This window comes from Myxocyprinus asiaticus, chromosome 48, assembly GCF_019703515.2.
Source record: "Myxocyprinus asiaticus isolate MX2 ecotype Aquarium Trade chromosome 48, UBuf_Myxa_2, whole genome shotgun sequence".
In the NCBI taxonomy this organism is placed as follows: domain Eukaryota; kingdom Metazoa; phylum Chordata; class Actinopteri; order Cypriniformes; family Catostomidae; genus Myxocyprinus; species Myxocyprinus asiaticus.
In genome coordinates, this window is record NC_059391.1 from 14,157,191 (window position 1) to 14,179,818 (window position 22,628).

At 38.0% G+C, this 22,628-nt stretch overlaps 1 protein-coding gene and 1 long non-coding RNA gene across 3 annotated transcripts; one reads left to right on the top strand and one right to left on the bottom strand.

Moving 5' to 3' along the window:
- Nucleotides 1-525: 525 nt before the first annotated feature.
- On the bottom strand, nucleotides 526-22,455 carry LOC127437780 (uncharacterized). Of its 2 annotated transcripts, none has more exons than XR_007896612.1 (3): nucleotides 22,433-22,455; nucleotides 4,664-4,758; nucleotides 526-1,608 (listed from the first exon to the last, which is right to left on the bottom strand). It is a non-coding gene; the product is annotated as an uncharacterized LOC127437780 (long non-coding RNA). The 2 variants fall into 2 exon arrangements; XR_007896613.1 differs by lacking the exon at nucleotides 22,433-22,455 and adding an exon at nucleotides 18,659-19,440.
- LOC127437770 (serine/threonine-protein kinase pim-3-like) lies at nucleotides 12,774-17,508 on the top strand. The gene is made up of 6 exons (XM_051692937.1): nucleotides 12,774-13,190; nucleotides 13,452-13,561; nucleotides 13,675-13,725; nucleotides 13,817-14,180; nucleotides 15,421-15,597; nucleotides 15,701-17,508. Exons 1-6 carry the CDS (start codon nucleotides 13,103-13,105, stop codon nucleotides 15,880-15,882), a joined length of 972 nt encoding a protein of 323 aa, XP_051548897.1. The 5' UTR covers nucleotides 12,774-13,102; the 3' UTR covers nucleotides 15,883-17,508.
- Nucleotides 22,456-22,628: the final 173 nt, after the last annotated feature.

The window sequence follows — 22,628 nt, forward strand, 5'->3', positions numbered from 1 at the left end:
GTGTCAAGAATTCAACCCCTGGTCAACCTAAACGCTTACAGTGCTAATAGTGTCTGCATGACTGTTGAACTTTGACACACATGGGCTTTCAGTATAACCACAGTCACGTGTCTAAGTCCTTTGTATCTGCTTGTAATGTGAATGCACACTTTATATGGCCACATGTGATGAGCATGTTGGAGACACTTGAACTATGTAATGTGTTGGAGACACTATTGGTGAATTGGTGATGTAAATTATATACTGTATATATAAAAGATAAGCCTGGCTGCAAGAAAAAATAATTAGTATGTCATTAGTAAATAGTCAAGAGATTTCAATATGAACTCATACATTTCTCATAAAGCTCCCCCCAATATCAAATTATCCTAACTATACTATATATGTTAATTTTATAGTTCTACCCTTTTACTGTATGCCAACGATAGTCTCGTTTGAGTATTATGTATTTCTCCTAAGGAATTTAAGGAGAAACAGCTGAGACAAAGTTGATACTTTAATTAATAACTTCATTAAGTCTCCTTAGCTATAAAAGAGCAACCTCTGAGCAATAAAATTTTCCTCTGGCTCTGTAATCTGCCCCATCAAATGCACAATTATAAATTGTGAGGACAAAGGGAATGGCTTAAATTCTAAACTTAACAAACAAAGGTAACCATGTGTTTATGTTGCCTGTGCTGAGTCATGGTGAGCCATGTGCAGGACCATGTGACCTCTTTGTTTTGATCATGTGATGGCAAATCCAGTGGGAGCAGGGCAAGGTAACAGGTTTCAGGCAGATTTGTGCTCAGTGTTGTTACTTCACTGAGTAAGTTGGCTTTTATGAAAGCCTGAAGCAAATGTCCCGGACAGATCCAGAATATTCCAGTTCTGTTGTTTTTCCTCAAATTGAAGTCGCATGTAAAAGGAAGAACTGGGTTCAATTTAAAATCAAACACTTAAGTGTTCAGTTGGGAACTATTTTTGGAGTAATGATCCAACAAAATCCTTCTCATCTTTTTTTTTTTCACACACACACCTCTTTATATATAACTAAAAATATATATATATATATATATACATTTTGGTAACACTTTACAATAAGGTTCAATTTGTTAACATTAGTTAAGAACATTAGTTAACATTAACTATGAACAATACTTTTACAGCATTATTAATCTTAGTTAATGTTAATACTAATACATTTTTCTAAATCAAAAGTTGCATTTGTTAACATCAGTTCATGCACTATGAACTAACAATAAACAATTTTATTTTTTATTTTAGCTCAGCAAGTAAAGACGCTGACTACCACACCTGGAGTCGCAAGTTCGAATCCAGGGTGTGCTGAGTGACTCCAACCAATTGGCTAGGGTGGGTAGTGTCACATTGGGTTAACCTCCTCGTGGTCCCTGTAACGTGGTTCTCGTTTTTGGTGGGGCGTGTGGTGAGTTGTGCGTGGATGCCACGGAGAATAGCGTGAAGCCTCCACACTCACTAGGTCTCTGTGGTAAGCGCTCAACAAGCCACGTGATAAGATGCGCGGATTGACGGTCTCAGATGCGGAGGCAACTGAGATTCGTCCTCCGCCATCCTGGCTGAGGTGAGTCACTACGCCACCACGAGGACCTAGAGCACATTGGGAATTGGGCATTCCAAATTGGGGAGAAAAAGGGGAGAAATTACACATTAACATTAGACAAAGATGAATAAATGCTTTTAAAAATATATTGTTAATTGTTTCTTCATGATACCTAATGCATTAACTAATGGGCAATTTAGGACTAATAACAATCTGATGCGTTGAAATAACAAGGTGATGTGAAACAGGTGATTTTAAACAGGCGAGGCAATCGTGTTATATAGTATATAGGGAGCCTCCAAAAAAAGCCTGGTCCTTCAAGAGCAAGGACGAGTCGAGGCTCTCCAATTTGCCAACAGATGCATCAGCAAATAATCCATTGCATTGAGAACAATGTTCCCCAAAGATTAGATTCGATTAGATATTGATTCTTATGGTTTTATTTCAGTTATCATGTCCATTTTACATACATATGAAAGGAATTATCTCCCAGCTAATGCTGTTAATTATACAGGGGATCTTCTAACTAGGTACTTAAGGATTATATTAATTTTGATAAATATTAATTATTTTTTTATATTTTATTTTTTTATAAATTCTTTTATTATTTTTTTTCATAATTTAAGTCACATTTTAGCTTTTTAAAAAAGAACAAATCCATGTATTCCATCAATAAATAGGATACTGTATTGCATATATTATATTTTGCTACATGTTTGTTTGTTTGCATGCATAATTTGTTCAATTTTCAAGTATTTACATTGATTTGTTGAACACATGCTAAAAACCAGTACTGTTTCTTTAAGAAAACCAGCTGTTCTTTAAAGAGCATCTGTAAATAAGCACATATTAACCGAAGAGGACTCGAATGGCTTCACCTCATACGTGCTATACTTGAATAGAATTAAATGTTTATTTTTTGTTGTTTTTCAACAAATAGAAAAGATTGCAAGTTACTATTTTTAACATCATAGGCCTCACAGGTCACTCTTCCCATAGTTCAGAAACATTGGAATGGACAGCAGCAATTAACTAATCTGACCACCAAAGACAACAATCTTAACCTGAATGCACAAGGCAAATGTAATGTAGACACGGCAGTCTACATCCAGGGTCGCGGCGTGCATTCGTGTTGGGCAGATAGAGGAGGAAGTGGGAGGAAGTGAGAGGACCCCCCCCCCCAAAAAAAATGTGAAACTAAAAAAATTTAAACTCAGACTCAAAACTCCAATTTTAGAATTTTAGAGCCAGCACATAAATGTTTGATGAAAATAATACAATTCTTCTTTGTTTAGACAAGTGGTTCTCAATTAATGGGTCACCTGTCTGTTTGGGCAATGCTAAATGCAAATAATAAAATGCAACCAACCATAATCATGCAAAGTTAGAAATAACTAGGTTTATTTTTAAATCAAACACTTAAGTGTTCAGCGAGGAACTATTTTTGGAATAATGATACTAATGTTTTATCTTTCTATCTCACATACACCTCTTTTATCTAAAACATAAGAAAGTGAGGGCGGCAGCCTAAAGATGGAGAGCTTAAAATATCTTCATTATGTGGGTTACAATAGCTGAATCAGCTATCTCATTGAATCTTATAATTTTTCTGAGAGTGGAGGATGTAAATAGGAGAGGAGTAAGAGTGAATTAAGATTAGTGCGTCTGACTTCTTCAGAGAAATAGAAAGGGTGGAAAAAAATCCAAACTAGTGCATTGTGCAGCAGCCTTGATATTATAAAAGCCCATTGGCTGAACTATCAAATAAAAAGATCAAAGAGTAACCAAAAAACACACGTTAATAAAAAATGAATTGATCACAATTACAAACCACATTTGCTACTACAGCATAAAGAAAGGAGGACAAACATCCAATGAAAACACAAGCTCGGATTCACAAGAAAGGAAGTGTGTGGGTGAGTACAAAGATAGAAGGTGAAATGGTCTATCAATAGAAGAGAGCGTTGTGTTGTTGTTGCCCTACCAAATTACATGCTGGGACCACTGTAGGAGCAAACCACATCAAACCGTTTGTATGTGTGTGTGTCGGTTCGTGTTCCAGCTGTATAAAGAAGTTCGTGACTTCCAACAGCCCACTACAAAGAGGCACAGGATATGTGTACACTCAGCCCTTGACAGCAAGGTCTACAAAGGGCATTTGGCAGGGTGCTCGACACATGCATGTGTTTCTGTCACTACATATGAGTAATGCTGCCACCTGCTTCTCCCTAAGTTCAGCAGGTGACCAATGAATGAATTTTAAGCTCTTTAAAATGTCAAAAGTGCACGCTCGGCTACAGTGTGTGTCTGGATATATGCCCAGGTATAGTGATTGTATCCATTATTTGATCATTATTTGGTTAATTACTACTGCCATCATCAATATAAAATGCAAGTCAATAAAGTTGAAGAAAAACATGAAAAAAAAAAAATTACTGCCTGGTTTCCATTGGTGTTAATGGCATAATGTTAATTGCGGTAGGTAAATAGCTCTGTTTTGTGAAAGAATAATCTATAATATGCTTAATTTATATAGAAAGGAGGTGTTTAAATATCACACAGCGCACTGAAGTTGGCTTCAATAGAGTCAATAAAGCATTTGATAGTCTCTTCACACTATGATTCTTTGGCTTGCTCTTAAATATTGTTTATTGAATTTGTTTACTGACTGTCTGTTCCTAATTTTAATTTTGTTCATTTGTAAAATTACACCCCCTGCACACTCAAGAGATAATCATTCAAGCATTTTAATTAATGAAACAAAGCCACAATCATGGACCCTTGATGAGTGTGCTAATTTTGCCATTGATTAGCAGAGGAACTGAACAGTGGGTCGCTTTTTAATTGCCATCTGCTTGACTGATGTTTTGGAGTTACAAGCAGATGACAGTGGGGCACACCCCCAATCTATACCCCCTCACCCCCCACATTGAGGAATGTTGGCACATTTCTATAAATAAATCTCTTAAAATCTGCCCCATTTAAAATTTGTAAAGAATTATGAAGTTACAAAATTCAAAAATTGCAAAATTATATAGCCAAAACATCAATTCTTTGTTTGGACCATTGGTTCTCAAATACATTTTGGCTAAAGCACTTAACTTGTAATCAGAAGGTTGCTGGTTCAATCCCCACAGCCATCACCATTGTGTCCTTGAGCAAGGCACTTAATCCAGGTTGCTCCAGGGGGATTGTCCCTGTAATAAGTGCACTGTAAGTCACTTTTGATAAAAGCATCTGCCAAAATGTGTAAATGTATTCTTAAAACTACATTAAATACAGGTGCTCTTGCAGGAGGGCAAACAATTTTTGTGCCAACCACAATTTTTTTGTGTAATTACTGGTTGCCGACAGCATGAAACCATCACAATTCAAAAGAAGAAAAAAAGTTAATTTTCCTACTCAGCTTATGTAATGCATTTTGCATATTGTTGGGCCTATACAGTTAATGGTAATATTAATAAATTACAATATTTGATTTTGAGGACATTTGTGCTAGTTTAAAAGAAGGCATAAACTGTGTTTGTTTTAATTAAAAATTCAATCACCACTGAATGTCCAATGTAAAATCTGGGTCCTGGAGAAAGAACAGTTGAGAACCACTGATTTAGACATCCTCACTATTGATATCAGTAGGTAGAATGGATTTCCTTCAAGTCAGGCTGACAACAGTTGTTAATTGTATCACTCTGAGGGATGCATATTCACAATGCATGCAGCTTTAAACAGATTCACCCCCGATGGCATGCGTTTAAAAAAACAATCTGCACATTCTCCCATATCATTTATATCTATTTGTTTATTCTCAGTGGCCATAAGTTATGAGCATTAAAAAATGGAGCTGTCAGTCTTGCATGGTTTTCGAGGGGTGGGGTGAGGGGGATAGGCTTAGGATGTGAGAAGCACTCTAGATGTGACTGTCAGATTGACTGACACTTAAATTAAGGGCTAAAACAAAGGAATCTGTGACTCTCTCATGTGAGATGTCAGACGCTTTAGACCATTCAGAGCATTGGTCTGCAACTGAGCCGTCTGATTAAGTAAAAGTAAGGGAAAGCATTTGAAAATTGTGTTAAAGGGATAGATAATTCTGTCATCGTTTACTCACTCTTGTTGTGCTCCAAAAACATGTGACTTTCTTTCTTGTTTGGAACACAAAAGGAGAAATTCTGAAGAATGTACTGGTCGCTGTTTTCCATACAATTACAATGAATGGGGAGATATCAAGCTTAGAAAAGGATGCAAAAGCAACATAAAGGTATCATAAAAGTGGTCCATATCATTGTTTGCTAAATTACAAGTATTTTGAAATCATATTATAGCATATCATAACTCCATTCATTGTTATTGCTTATAAAACAGCAGCCAGGAATTTTTTTCAAAATTGCTTCTTATGTGTTCCAAGGAAGAAATAACGTCCTACTGCAACAACTCTGGAATGAGGGTGACTAAAGGATGTCAGAATTTTCATTTTTAGGTGCACTAATTATTTAATGGTGTTTCGGGAATCGAGCCAAGAGTGATGTCACAATTCAAACAAAGAACTTTAGTCAATATAGAGCAGAATACAAACTCCAAAATTCAACACTGTAATGTTTAAAACAGTACCAACATTAGGTTGAATGGTCTCCAATTCTCTGTTACTAATTTACAGTTCTATCTCAGAAATGCCATGCAATGCTTTTTCTTCTCTTTCATTTCTCCTTTCATCCTCAGCTGTGTGATATATGAGCAGATACATCCATCTCAGTAGTGAGATAAAAGAAAGTGGGCTCAGAGTGGGACAGTTCTGTAAGAGCGGCTCAGCTTTCTTCTGGGCTTTTGCTGAGGGAGAGCTCGGTGTGACCTAGATTCCACTGCCCCCAGTCATAACACTGCAGGGTCATGTGACTAGCGCCCTCAGTCAAAACAATAACATGAGGAGCAGCGGCTAAGGCTGGGGGGCGGGGCTCTGGGATGCTTGCGTGTTTGCAGGGCTTTGATGTCCTAACTCTTTGCAGGTGCTGAGAGAAGATGGCTGGGTGATAAACTCTCTCTTTACAAGGCAACCACATAAACATGACTGGTCATCATTTCAAGGCAAAAACTAGCAAACTGGGGACAGGAAACTTTAAAATGAACCACTTGTGGTGTCATTTTTTCATGACTCAACAGATTTCACCATTACAGTGGATTGATGTAACCTACATGGAACTGTTAAAGTCAAGATGAAATCAAAATTGACCCCATTACTTTCTGAATACATGTTCATGCTCTAATTGTGACTGATCTGATTTTACGGTACGTTATTTCAAAGAAAACTTTCCTTTTCAGCTGACATCATCTAGGCTGGAAGTTAACAATCAGCCAATTAGCTATTCTGTATGAGATGCTTAAAAGGGTGAACTTGACCTTTAGCCTCCATGTCCCAATCAAATATCCTTATCTGTTTTGACTCCAGTCATCTGCAAACTTGAAAAGTGATTTACTCACCCTCATGCCATCCCAGATGTGTATGACTTTCTTTCATCTGCTGAACACAAATTAAGATTTTTAGAAGAATATTTCAGCTCTGTAGGTCCATACAATGCAAGTGAATGGGTGCCAAAATTTTGAAGCTCCAAAAATCACATAAATTATGTTTCTCACCCACACTTATCACTTCTGAAAATATGGATTAAAACGCTGGAGTAGTATGGATTACTTTTATGATACTTTTATGTGCTTTTTGGAGCATCAACGTTTTGGTCACCATTCACTTGCATTGTATGGACCTCCAGAGCTTAAATGTTCTTCTAAAAATCTTTAATTGTGTTCTGCAGAAGAAAGAAAGTCATACACATCTGGGATGGCATGAGGGTGAGTAAATGATGAGAGAATTTTCTTTTTTGGTTGAACTATCCCTTTACTGATATTTTTGTGTCATATGATGCAAACTGGATGCTGACCAATGTTTCCCCATGACATTTTGATAATGTGCCATCCCCACACATTCAAAAACAGATATTTAGATTACTTTGACAGAAAAGTCACATCCCAGTATGTCTCAAGGTCCTAGTGACACCATTTGCATTTTGCTTTTCTCATGTTTGCCAATTGGCAGTAATCCCCTGTGGATAAGGCACACTCACTGAAATAACAATGCAGGAAGTTGGTGTGGGTAGAAAACAGAATCTGGTTCGGGGCAAGCTCTCAGACATTTTAGTGACTTGTGGTGCGTGATGCCAACAGGAAGTAGGCACAGTCTGACCTTCCATAGGGTTTAATTACATTTATGCTTTAGGTGTTATATGAAGTAATGCTGCACTCTAGCATATTGTCTATTTGTTACCCTGTTCTTCTCACCCATATGTCTTCTGATTTGTCCCTTTTCCTAGAAAAGTGCATGAGTCTGATGTCTCAATTTAAGAATTTAATAAATAAATAAATTCCCTTGAATTGTGTCTCCATGGTGTTGTTCTGGTCATAATAACCTAAAAATCTACATGATCATGAATAAAAAATTTTTTTTAAACAATGCCCCCTCATTCCTTCCCTACATAAAAGACCAGTTTAGACCAGCATGCAATTTCATATGTTAACAAAAACTATTATAAACATGAAAACTAGTAGTGAAAAAATATTTTTGTTTACTCAGATTAACTAGTATTTAAGCATCCTTAGCTGGAGACCAATATCCAGAACAAAAAAAATGTTGGTGAAGCCGTTTTCTTTTTTTTTTTTTTTTCATTAGGGATTACATCAAAGAATGATGATTTGTTTCTATGAATAAATCACACAACCTAAAAATTATATAGTAAATGTGTTTAAAAAGTAATATATTTAGGGGAATAAATGAGTTTGTTTTCAGGTTGTAAACAAGTCGTGAATAACATTTGGTTTGGAACAGGTCAATTAGAATTTGAAATAGGTCATGTATAAATACATCATAATAGGCTGCATGTAATAGGTGATTATATGTTTCCTATTTTTGGTTATGCTTAGGATTTAACCATACATTTCACCACAATGAAAAGGTAAGTGATTGTCTAATCATACCCTCCAGATAACCTCTGAAGAGGATTCCGAACTGTGCATTATAAGCCCCTCTTGTCAGCGCAAACACTGGGGGTCTTTGTGATCCATAAGATTAGAAGTGTAAAGCTGCATAAAGCCACTTTTGCTACAGGTTATCACATTTTCTTCTGCAATGCGTCATACAGAGATCATTGTGATAGAACAGCCACCAACAACAGACCGGTGTAATTAGGAATCCTACCATGACTACTTTAGATATGAACTTACTATGCTATAATACACATTCAAGAAAACAATTGACACCATTTTAAAGGGTGTATGATGTTATTATACAAGTAGATTAGACTGAACTTCATTTATCCCTGGGTAGCGAAATAGCAGAAACATGCGTATACTGTATGTTCTCAAGAAAATACCTGACCTTAAAGTTCAATGTCAGTCAAAGAAATACCAATCTATCCTTGTGCTAAAACAATATGTGTGTGGTCATCACTACAAGGGACCGTTCACTGAACACATCCTTGTGCTAAAACAAGCTAGATGCAGCACCACGAATAGAGCAGAACGCAGGTCTACAGACAGTTTAAGTTCTTTTTAACTTGACACGGCTTCTAAAAAACACGGTGCCCACATGTTAAAACTGAAAAAACAGCAAGATGTGGCACAATGGTCAAAGATGTCTGTCTAGTGCATTTTTACATAGGAAGCAAATTAAAACAGCACAAACTGATGCAAAAAATTGTTTGGTGTGAATGGCCCCTAAGTCAAATTGATTATTTGGTGAGCCCAAACGTGTCTATGGCTCTGATATGCGGACAGTTTAAATGACACTGTGTTGCACACTGGTCTTTTACTGTAGTAACATGATGGCACATAACATCAAAACGAACCATGACCGGTCATTTACATGTCTCAGTCGCAATGTATTCACATGCAAGCAGGCAATTCTCAGTGCCTTCAAGAAACAAATCGGCCAAACGAGAACATTTATTGGCCTCTGCGTTATATTGGTCGACCACTAGTTCCAGGGAAGCTTTTTTCTCCTTGACACATGTTCTTTGCCCACACATCAGGTAACTGCACAAAACCTTGAGAGATTTCCCTCCTGATTACTTCAGTTTGTCTCATAAAAGCTCCCCAAATGCTTGATGTCCTTCTGAAGTATGACCTAATGAATCTGGCATGAGATGAAAGTGAGGATATATTCCTGCTGTTAGGGAAGAGCAGCGGAAGGAAGACGTGTAACCAGCGGCGTATTGGATGGGCACTAAAAAAAAAGCTTATATTTAACAATATTAAACAAATGTGAAATGGGACTTTTATTTTTGTACTAATTATCGCCTATTCTGCGACGTCTACCTGTGTTTGCCAATCAGAGTTCATCTCTTTTTTCGTTGTTGTTTTTATCCAATCACAATCCTTTATTATCTAGAATCTCCACAATTGCTTCGACAGTGAATCTAGTAGCAGCTTATAATAACGGATTCTTTACGAAATGAGTAAAAGAAAATATCTTAGTGGGGCCCAAAAACGGATTAATAAACACCGAAAAGAGCAATTCAATGCAAAACTACTGAAAATCTCATCTATATTTCTCCCAAATCAACGGGAGGCAGCTGCCAGCACCAGTACTGGGGAAGTTAGCAGTACCAGCATGGATAGTGCTATTGCTAACTTGGGTACAGATTTGCTACAGAGACCCCGAAGCTGAAAGCAGATCTCACCGTCCGGCAGATGACAGCAGCACTGAAAATATTACAGAGGAGGTAACAGATACACGTTATCCAACAGACAGAGCGAACTTCCCAGTTGATTTAACTGATCCCAATGTGAAGAGGACCATACTTAACATGGGACCATGTAAACCAGAGGGACCATATCCCAGGGACAAAAATGGCAGATGCTTTTCGAAGGAGTTTTATTTAAAAAGTTCTAAGATGGGTAAGGTTCCTCAGAAATGTCTGTGTTATTCACCAAATATGGACCGTGCCAACTGTAAGCCGTGTTGGCTTTTTGCAGACAGGAGGTGTCTGTCCCACCATCCATCCTGGACTGTAGGAATTAATGATTGGCAGGGCCTTTCGGGCAAAATAAAGAAACACAAATCTTCACGTGCTCATCTAGCAGCTTACGTAACGTATGATTCACGGAAAAACAACCTAACAGTTGATGTTCTGCTTGACAGCGAATAGGTAAATTTTTGGACTCAGGTGCTCACAAGAATCACTGACGTCACTCTGACATTAGCCTCATGTAATATAGCATTCAGAGGACATAATGAAAAACTGGGTGACCCAAACAATGGGAACTTTTTGTCAGTAATTGAGCTGTTAGCCCGATATGATCCGGTGTTGCGAGAGTTACTGGATAAAAAAAAGTCACATCAATTATTTAAGTCCAGCAATTCAGAATGAATTGACTGCGTTGTTGTCTCAGAAGGTGCATGACCAAATTGTGTCTGAGATAAAGGAGGCCGAATTGTATTCAATCATAATGGACACTACTCAGGAGTGTCAGTAAAACTGATCAACTCAGTCAAGTTTTCAGATACGTTACCGTTCGGAAAGACGAAAATGATAATCCAGTTGGCATTGATGTCTGTGAGAGTTTTCTCGAATTTCAGAATATACCCGATCAAACTGCAGAGGGTCTCCAAACAAAAATCCTTGAGTTGATACAAAGTAAGGGACTGTCACTGAATGAAGATTTTTAGAAGAATATTTCAGCTCTGTAGGTCCATACAATGCAAGTGAATGGGTGCCAAAATTTTGAAGCTCCAAAAGTAATCCATACGGCTCCAGTGATTAAATCAATATCTTCAGAAGTAACATGACTGGTGTGGGTGAGAAACAGGTTAATATTTAAGTCATTTGTTACTATAAAACTCCACTTTCCCTTCCACATTCTTCTTGTTTTTTGGTGATTCGCAGTCTTCGTGCATATCGCCACCTACTGGTTGAGGCTGGTCAAAGGAGGAGATTTATAGTAAAAAAAGTATTTAAATGTTAATCTGTTTCTCACCCAGTGTGGCACAGTGGTAAGCACTGTTGCCTCACAGCGAGTCCAAAAGTCCAGTTCGTTTGAAGCTGAACTGTGCCTTGGTCCGCTTGAAGAGGTGGGCTTGGGCACGGAACTCGAAACATGATGTCAATGATGCGATTGGGCAAAGAGATCATTTTGGTCTATGGCATAGGTGCAGTGTTTACTGGAAATTTAGGCAGATGAGAGTATACAGGAATGACTGGATACAACACACAAGCGAGCGCTTTTCTTCCTGTTTTCTTCAAAACTAAAAGTCACATTGTCACGACGTAAGCGTGCTCAGGCCCGGAACGTTAAGTGCAATGTGAGTGCAGGCCAGCGGGGGAGTGGGGACAATTGTGCTTGGGCACAGTACAAGGCAACCGGTGTGAGTACGCCCTAAATTGCCCTATAAGTGTGAGTTAGAGTCCCCCAGCCACTGGGGGTTGCGTCAGGAAGGGCACCCGGTATAAAACCTGTCCCAAGTCAAATATGCGGATCACGGATGGTCTGCTGTGGCAACCCCTAACAGGAGCGGCCAAAAGAAGAAGAAGAATCTGTTTCTCACCCACACCTATTATATCGTTTTTTAAGATATGAATTTAAACACTGGAGTCATATGGATTACTTTTATGCTGCCTTTATGTGCTTTTTGGAGCTTCAATGTTCTTGCCACTATTTACTTGCAGAGCTGTCAAGCAGAGCTGAAATACTCTTCTAAAAATCTTCATTTGTGTTCTGCAGAAGAAAGAAAGTCACACACATCTGGGATGGCAAGAGGATGAGAGAATTTTCATTTTTCGGTGAACTGCTCCTTTAATATATGAAAGAGTTTTATCTGTGCAAGCTTATAGCATGAACCCTTGTTTCATTTAGTTAATTTAGGTGCAAGCTGCACCGTTCAACGTGGTTGGTCTTATCAGAAAGCCTAAGCGCAAAGCTCTCAGACGAGGTATCCATGGGCGTCTCGCACTATTCACCAGCGTACTATTTGTCGTTGTTGATGAAATGTTATACATGTTCCAGTGTTATCCTAGATTATACTGCACTACTAATGTTTTTTTTTCTCTCTCTCTCTCATTGAACTGCTAAAGATTTGAGAAGAGTGTTTGTTTTTTTTTTTTTTTTTTTTTACGTTAGTCGGTCTAGCCATCGCGGATGGATCTGTGCAATGCGCAAAGACCCCAAACACGAGAATTAAGAGTTAATACGGTCTCCCGGCTCGCTCTCAGACAGACACATCAACTGAGCGCATCGAGAACACTCAAAAGCGCGAACGTGTGCAATTCTTTCTCACTATGGATGCGCGTGGACATTTGTGAAGAATTACCGGAGTTTGAGAGCTTGTAGGCGAAGACTCGTTTTCGTGGGATTTTCCTTTGGAGTCCCACTCTTTAAACACATTTTCAAGGGAATTCGGTCTTCAGTGAAGGACGAAGTGCCGGTGTTTTCTCACGGCTCGGAGCATCTTACGCATCTTAAGGACTTTTAAGACTGAGCATCACTTTGGGAAGACAACGGAAAATGTTACTGTCCAAATTTGGATCTTTTTCCCATATTTGCAGCACGACTAACATCGACCACTTACCGGTGAAAATTCAACTTCAAGCAGGTAGCCCGCGTTCTGATTAAGATGCTCATTTGGATATAAACAAAATAAAAACCAATGCATGTTTTCATTTTGCGTTTAATTGCCTGTCGTTGCCTCATTTACTCTTACATTTCCACACATGATTAGTCTATTCTGTTAATCGGTACGCGCCTGCTGTGACCTCAGTATCTGGAGCCATTTTGTTGCCAACCGTGCGTAATGCACATTTGGTTTAAAATCACGTTATTTTATTAACTCTTATTTTTTTGCTTCGTTTTACAGCCAAGAACGAAAGGGAGCCTTTTGAGAAGGTTTATCATGTGGGTTCGGCCCTGGGAAGCGGCGGTTTTGGGACAGTGTACGCCGGTACTCGGATTTCAGACGCGTTGCCGGTAAGCGCAGGCTTTGTTTTGGTCGCAGCACATGGTCGCGTTTCGCGCCACATTCGCACATTCATATGCACACCAGTCCGAATCATGAGCGTTTTTCTGCTTTTTTTATACAGGTTGCGATAAAACACGTCGCTAAGGAGAGAGTGACCGAATGGGGTACACTTGTAAGGACATTTAATTATTTTTCCTTCCAATATCTGCTTTACCGCTGACTCATTTCATGTGTCTCTCATTTATGCTTTATTTACATTTCAGAATGGGTCGCTGGTTCCACTGGAGATTGTTCTGCTGAAGAAAGTGGGAACTACCTTTCAGGGGGTCATTAAACTCATAGATTGGTATGAGAGACCCGACGGTTGGTTGATTATAATGGAGCGGCCGGAGATGGTGAAGGATTTATTCGACTACATCACCGAGAAAGGCGCGCTGGATGAGGATTCCGCCCGGGGATTCTTCCGACAGGTTTTAGAGGCGGTTCAGCACTGTTACAGCTGCGGGGTCGTTCACCGGGATATCAAAGACGAAAACCTCCTCGTTGATTTACGCACGGGAGATCTGAAGCTCATCGACTTCGGCTCCGGGGCGATCCTCAAGGACACCGTCTACACAGACTTTGACGGTGCGTCCTTGACTCTTTCCAATCCTGCTTTGCGTTACATGTGCTGTAAGCGACTTTTAACAGTTCTAGAACTTCACTCAAAATCGCGTCCAATTGTTCCACTGTTTACAGAAACTAGCGCTGTCACAGAGACGGGGGTGATTTTTTTTTTTTTTAAACCCATTTCATTGATATCTTTCAGGGAATAGGGACATTTTCTGCATGTAATAAAAAAAAAATAAAAAATAAAAAAATAATATATATTCGTTTCGGGTTCAAGAGGTCGTTTTTTTGCTCACCTGCTACTCTTTGGTGTAATTTAACTAAATGCATTCAAATATTTGAATTTTAAGGCTTAAAGTGTCCCACCCATTATAGTCTATTTACTATTTTATATGAGACTTAAAGAAATATTCTGGGTTCAGTACGAATTAAAGTAAATTGACAGCATTTGTGGTGTAATGTTGATTACCACAAACAATAATTTCGACCTAATAAATATGCAGTTATTGTGTTTGATGGAGCTTGGTTGTTTCGCCATCCGACCGGGTTGGGGGCGTCGAAAGTTTCTGGGGGGGGGCACAAGGAAAATCTAGGGGGCAATGCACCCCGGGCCCCACCTTAGACCTGGCAATGTGGAACAACGTGCAATTTTAAGTCACAATTTTGTATTCTCCTATTTTAAATCATTTAAAGTAATTTAGAAGTTGAAATTAAGGAATAAGTTAGTGGAAAAGAACAGCTTTTACTGTGTAACTTCTGTTTGTTGTGCAACCTGAGTTGTGAAAGCACGTGATCGCTCCCATCATGGATGTTTTTGTTTGGTATCCAGGCAACTCGTGGCCTTTTTTTAGGGGGCCATCACACCACCCCTTGTGAAGGGGCTTTTGTTATGGGAAGTGACTCATGCAGAAAGCGTTTGGAATTTCCATAGCTTGTGACTGTTTGTACCTGAGTGCTTTTGAAAAGTTGCCCTTTTGATAGCTCTCCTGTTTCAGCTTGATTTTATTTTTGGAATGGGCTCAGTGTGGACTGTGTGAAAGCCAGACCACTGGCGCCCCCTTGCTAGAGTCAGCTGACTTGTTATACAGTGCTGCAGTGTAATCAAAATATGGGCGGGGGTATGGGGACTCATACCCAATTTTGACATGAGTAATGTTTTATGCCAGAAATAGTCTTAAATTTCCACAAAGACCTTTTAATTCTATTTTAGCTGTGGATTGAAAACCGTATTTAAATTAAGTCTGTTTTCATTTTGCAGGCACACGAGTCTACAGTCCCCCTGAATGGATACGTTACCACAGGTACCATGGGCGCTCGGCAACTGTGTGGTCTCTTGGCGTCTTGTTGTACGACATGGTGTGTGGGGACATCCCCTTTGAGCACGATGAGGAAATTCTGAGAGGACGTCTCTTTTTCAGGAGGAGAATCTCTCCAGGTATGTGAAAACTCTGATCCTTAGTTTTAAATCCTTTTTTTTTTTTTTTTTTTTTTATCTATACATGAGAAAGTAACCTTGTTCCCTTGGGTTTCGTCCTCAGTGTGTCAACAGCTTATCAAATGGTGCCTTTGCTTGAGGCCATCAGACAGACCCACTTTGGAGCAAATCTTTGAGCATCAGTGGATGCGTATGGAAGCAGACCCAAAAACAGAGAATGGCGACATAACGCTTCACACCATCAGCACAGAATCGAGCTCCAATTTGAGCAAAGAAAGCCTTTGACAGCACTGGAGAACCTGAGTGAATGGACTATTTTGGCCCTTGTTCCCAGTCAGCTGGTTATCGGGACTTAAATTTATGTTGCTAAATGTCTTTTTCTTTTTTCTTTTCCCTTGCAGAGGGTGAGTTGTTACCCATAGGGATTGCACAAGCAGCAATGCTAGTAACCCTATCCTACTGGTTGCTCTTATAGAGCTTGGACATTTTTTGTTCTTTTAGACTATCTTTTTAGTTTTCTGTGCCTTTTTTGGAAAGCTGCTTTTATGGGATTCGAGTCACAACACCAGGTAGATTTTCATGGATTTTAGGGGAATTCCCCTGAAATCATCAAAGACTGTATCTTATGTGGTGGATCTCCGTTGCCCTCTAGTGGTCGAATACTTGAAGTACACACTTACTACTCTCTTAACAGTATCTCTCTCTGCTGCTCTGCTGAAAATTCATATTCACTATTTAAAAAACATTTTCCTCTTATTTTCTGAATGTCTTCCACTACTACCATCTCTGTTGATGCCACTCTCTAGCCTTTGCTCTGCCAAGACTTGAGTGACATGTACAATCAATGCAATATTCATGGACCCATTCTGTCTTTCCTGATTTCGTTTTTTTTTTTTTTATATACAAGTATTTGTATTGTATTTATGTACATTTTCTTCTATGTATATTATTTATTCATGCAATACAAACATTCCACATGAATAAATGTGGCTATTTATTTATTTATTCATTTTATACCATCTGCAAAAGGTCAATTGAAATTGTTAATTGTGAGAGTTCCCCAGGCTTATCTTTTAGTTTAACCTAAAGGATCATAGACATGCTAAAGCTATCTAATACTTATACATAATATAAGATTGAAATGTTTAGTGATGCCATTCTGATGTAGTGTAAAATTTAGAATCAGTTTATTCTCCATGTGAAGTGGAAGTAAAAATGTGTTTTAGTCCTACTCTGACTTTTTTTTCTTTTCTTTTTTTTTTTTTTTTTTAACTGTTGAAACATTTATTTTTTATATTGGACACAATAAATTTCTTTCATACGTAAACCTTTTGTGGTGTCTGTTTGCATTTATAACCCTCAGATTTTCACGTCCAGCTGTGTTTCTTAAATTATTTAATCCAATACAATCGTAAAACAGACTATTTACGTAGTTTTTATTTTTTGGGTGAACTATCATCTACTCATCCTTATGACACACCATATGTATATGACTTTCTTTCTTCTGCAGAACACAAATTGATTTTTAGAAGAACGTCTCAGCTCTGTAGGTCCATACAATGCAAGTGAATGGTGGCCAGAACTTTGGAGCTCCAAAACGCACATAAAGGTGGCATGAAAGTACCCAATAAGACTCCAGTGGTTATATCCATGTCTCCAGAAGTGTTATGATATTTGAGAGTGCAAAACAGATTTTTTTTTAACTATAAATCTCCACTTTCGTATTCTTTTTTTTTTTTGGCGATTCGTATTAACACCTACTGGGCAGGTAGGAGACCTTACTGTAAAAAGGGACTTATAAATTGATCTGTTTCTCACCCACACCTATCATATTTCTTCAGAAGACATGGATTAAACCACTGGAGTTGCATGGATTGCTTTCATGCTGCATTTGAATGCTTTTTGGAGCTTCAAAGGTCTGGTCACCATTCACTTGCATTGTATGGACCTAAAGCTGAGACGTTTTTCTAAAAATTTTCATTTGTGTTCTGCAAAAGACAGAAAATCGTACACACCTGGGATGGCATGAAGGTGAGTAAATGATGAAAGAATTTTCATTTTTGGGTGAACTGTCCCTTTATAGAAGTGTTTATGAATTGCGCTTCTATATCGGAGTGACTACAGCAAATATACAGAAATATAGAGTCTTAGTAATTGGTTATTAATCATATGCTGAGTGTCACATGAATCATCATAATTTCTTGCATAAATGTCCTTACAAAAACCTCTCCCACCACTGGAGTGAAGACTGGACAATCACATATATTATGTGAGGATGCTGCCCCCTATAGATTTTCGGATTTCAAACTAAATGGAAAGTAACGGGGTTCCCACACCTTCTGCCCAATTAATAATTTCAAGTTATTTGTGATTACTGGATTAAGATGTTTAAAATCAGAAAGAGTGCACTCAAAAAAGAAAATTTCTAGCTAATGAAATAGTTTACAGCTGAGCATAAGTAGAAAAATATATATTCACTAATATAGAAATTTTCATGTGTTTTGAAGATTTCATTAATTTCCATGGCTTCTCCTGGGCTGGAAATTACCATTTTAAATTCCCAAATATGTCCATGTTTTCCATGATAGTAAATGACTGCCATTTTAGAATATTATGTAGTCTTTCATGAAATCCAGAATTTAGTCCAACAGCGACTAGACAATAAAGGTCTATTCTCACAATAATGAGAGGAAGTACTTCTTGTGTAGCTGACTCGCCCCTACCAAATAAATTGTCTAAACATCCTGGGTAGTTTTATATTAACCACATTAGTCAATAAGGCCAGTTAGCATTAGTCAATAGGTTCGTGTCAGTTTTGGCATTATCGTCAAAGAGCTGAATACGATTTTTATGGCACGAAATCAAACATACCAGTCACAAAACCACAATGTAACCACGTTTACAGTAAAAGCACAATGAGTTAAGTAACAGAATAAAATAAGAAAAATATAATTACAGTGAAAACAACATTAAGCTCAATTAAATACACTTAAAAACTAAACTTACGTAAACTAAACTAAATTACATTCAGGAAACGATTAACTGAATTTATGAATTTTACCTTCACCCTCCTGCGTGACGTCACACAATCATGTCGGCTCTCAGGAAGATGTACAAAATAAGTGATAAACATTCACTTGTATTACATAATATCGATAAATGAATCAAAGTTCCTACATTACATGATATTAAAGCGTGTTTAACAAACGTTAGCAGAGTATCAGGTGTTCAAAACATAGCAAATCATACTCTCTTTTGATAATCGTACACATGTAGCACAAATGCTAGCGTTGCAGGTTGCTTATGAATTGGGTTGCTAGGAGACATCTCTGGTGACAGTCAAACACCTGCTAAACTAACTGTAACATTGCAGTTTTATTTCCTTAAACGTCATCTTCCGAGCATCTGGCAATGAAATACATTTACGGTTGGAGATCGGAGATATCAAGTGGAATATCCCACATCCGACTTGAATAGAACGCAGCAGATGACCTCCATTTGCAATTTTGTCGATATTCAATTGTGCACGGTTTAGAATTGTAATCAGTGATATCCACCTTTTTCCACAGTCAGCGAAATTACCCATTATTCATTCATAGCGTGTTCTTCCAATGCGGATGCTACAGACTTCCGCTTCGCAGCGTATTCCCATTGCCAAGCACTAAAATATCACTAACACCAGTAAAAAACGAGTCAACAGTCTGTGTTTACTTAACGTAAATCCCTTTCTCACTAAAGGCTGCGTGTGGACATTCGGTTTCGACGGCAAACCCTGAAAAGATAAGTACACAATCACACACATTTACATGGTAAAGTTACTGGGCTCTAGTTCTCTCTGCACGCGCCCTGTGTGTGTGTGTGTGCGAGCGCGCGCGCGCGCGCGCGAGAGAGAGAGAGAGAGAGAGAGAGAGAGAGAGAGAGAGAGAGAGAGAGAGAGAGAGAGAACTACTGTCAGAACTGGGCCCTGACAGTCAATTTGAAAAAGGAAAAAAAAAAAAAAAAAAATTAAAGATCTTCTGAATTATATATTACTCTAGATGGGACAAACACTTCATAGAATCCCTGCATGCAGAATTCTGTAGAAACAGTCTAAGAGTACAGAGAAGAACACCTAGTAATGCATGCCAGGCCGAACTAGGCAGATACCCCCTAATTATACATATTGAAAAACGATCCCTCAAATTTTGGACACACCTAAATTCAAGTTCCCACACTGCAACATGAAGCCCTTTAAACCCAAGAGTTGAAGCTTAAAACCAGTCCCCTTTGTCAGCTGGCTCTGAAACTCACAAACCCACAAACAATAACACACACCAGTTTCAGACCAGCACTGCCAAACAAAACAAAATCAGAATAAACAAAATCATAAAAGAAAGCAAAAATTCATATTTGGAATATTGGGAAAATGAAAGTAAAAACCAAAGCAAATTGGAATGTTATCAGACCCTAAACAGAACAGAATATCTCCACACTGTAAGAGATCCAAAATAGAGACGGATCCTCACCAAATACAGGCTCAGCGATCACAGTCTGGCCATAGAAAAAGGCTTCAAAAAGGTCAAACATGACTTCCAAAGGAAGGACGAGTCTGTGCTCACTGTGACACTGGTGAGGTCGAGACAGAGACACACTTTCTCCTTCACTGTGAGAAATATACAGATGTGAGAGAGAATACTTTGACAAACTCTCAAACCTCATGCCACAGTTTTCCTGTTCAGCAGAAACAGATCAGATGCAGGTGTTACTGGGGGAGGACAATCATGCATCAGTTGCAGCAAAATTCATTTTTGAAATGCACACCCTCAGAAACCAATCACTGCCTTAATGTACTTCAGTCACAGTATTTTTATATTCTTATGTTCATAATGTCTTGTTAAATGCTTATTTTATTTTGTATTGTATAGTGTATATTGATATTATAGTTTTTATTTTATTTTATTCATTACCTGGCACCTTATTTTAATTCTATTTTTAATGTTATTTGTTACTGTTTTATTATTATTATTGGTCTTGTCACTATCTGTTTTGTGCATTAATGCTTTGGCAATATTGTATGTAAACACAATTATGCCAATAAAGTACTAATTTACTAAAAGTAATAATACACTAATTTTGCTATGTTTTGGGGCACATTTGCTTCAAAAACAAAACTTGTCCAATGCATCTTCAGTGGCTCTGATGCCGGGAGTACATGAAGACTCTTATGTTCACTTTTACAGCCTACAACAGAACACGTATGACGCTTATGAAGCTGAGACATTATTCTTCTCACTGTAGCTGCTCCAGCATGGAAAAAAATGGCAGACTGTGTGTCGATCACTCAGGGAGGATCTATGATAGTAGGGTGGAGTCCGTCACCAGTCGTGGGCTTGGCCTGCTGTAAAGTGACGTCACTTTAGAGCGGATACGAAAACCAGTCATTTTGAGACACTGTTTTTGATTAATAGAAATATAAGAAAGAGGAGTGGGTGGACTTTTAACATTTTAGGGTGGTTGTGTACACACACTGCTGACTCACATTTATGTTCAAACACCATGTAAAAGTGAATTTTGCATAATAGGTCACCTTTAAATTGAAACTGAATTGAGAGAGAGAGAGAGAGAATTCACGAATATGATGATGTGCTAGACAAGGGCGTATATTCCGGAGGGGGGTAATCTCTCCCCACCAATATATTATGTTTTTTTTTTTTTTTTTTTTTTGAGCAGTTCAAACAGCCAAATTGCAGTCATTTAGGGAATCTAGAAATCCCAACTGGTCGCTTTTTAAGGTTCGTAAAAAGAGGACGTATGGTCATAATAGGTTTATTTAAAAATCTTCAGATTTGATTCATGTACCTTTGCATCTTTGTTATCTTCCAAAATGACGGACGGTATTTGGAATTATCTGTCATTTTTTTTTTTTCTTTTTTTTTTTAAAGGCAAGTGACAGAATTAGTTTAATGCAACCTCTGATTATTAAATCTGGTTCGATTTGGAATGTTTAAGCATTGGCAGCTTTTGGGGGGCTTATCATTGTGACATTCATTTTCCAGTAGTTTTTAAGCCACCTGTAGTTGTTATAACACCCTATAATAGCGCATAATTATCCAGACCCTTACCCAGCAAACACATAACGTTTCCCTAACGTTCCCTGCTGGTTCCCTTTGGTTATTTTTTTTTTTTTTGTAACCAAAAAATAACCTTCCCTGAATGTTGCAGGGAGGTTTTTTTCTGAGAACCTAAAGAGAACCTATAAAACACATTCTCTCTTGGTTATTTTTAGGTTATATTTTTATAACCAAAATATAACTTTCCCAGAACGTTGCAGGGAGATTTCATTAATGATATATTTAGCTTATGTAAATAACAATATGTAAATAACAATATTCAATAACTGTATCTAAAGTAAGGGACGATAAATAAATAAATACTAAAACAACAGGCTGGAAAAATATACATTTATTCATTTTAATATCTATTTCGTATATGTTGAAACTTGACACCGTACACAGGAAACCATGCTGAAGATTTTTTTTTTATTATTATTATTTATGTTTATTTTTTTTTACATGTTTTCTCCCGTAAATATAAACGAGTGTAAATGCCAACCTAATAATATATGTCGAAAGGAGAGAAGCCTGTCAACCAAAACATGAGCTCACTGATGTCATAAAATATCAGTCTGCTTTTTTATTCCATCCGTCATTCCTGGTCGGAGGCTTGTGTAAATATTTAGTTTATATGTAGGGTTACGTCCTACCTAAGTTTAATGGTGCAACGCTCAAATATTTAGTAGTGCATAAATTGTGACTTAGTGCCCATTACGCAACAAATAAGCTAAGTTGTAACTTACATATAGCTGGTGCAACCGGCCCCTTCCTCGAATTTCCGAAACGTTAGATTGCAGTTATTTATATTAATAATGAAAGCCATACCTGATTGGACAAATCAGTAATATTCACAATAAAAGCGCTACCTGATTGGTCTGAGGATTTATAACTCAACCCTAGTCCTAATTATAACCAATCAGGTAGCGAGTTCCTCATTAA

Excerpts from the sequence above, each read along its gene's own strand:
- LOC127437770 (XM_051692937.1), top strand. The coding sequence starts at position 13,103 with ATGTTACTGTCCAAATTTGGATCTTTTTCCCATATTTGCAGCACGACT. Across the intron at positions 13,562-13,674 it reads GGATTTCAGACGCGTTGCCG|GTTGCGATAAAACACGTCGC; the intron begins GTAAGCGCAGGC and ends TTTTTTATACAG. Across the intron at positions 15,598-15,700 it reads CAGGAGGAGAATCTCTCCAG|TGTGTCAACAGCTTATCAAA; the intron begins GTATGTGAAAAC and ends TTTCGTCCTCAG.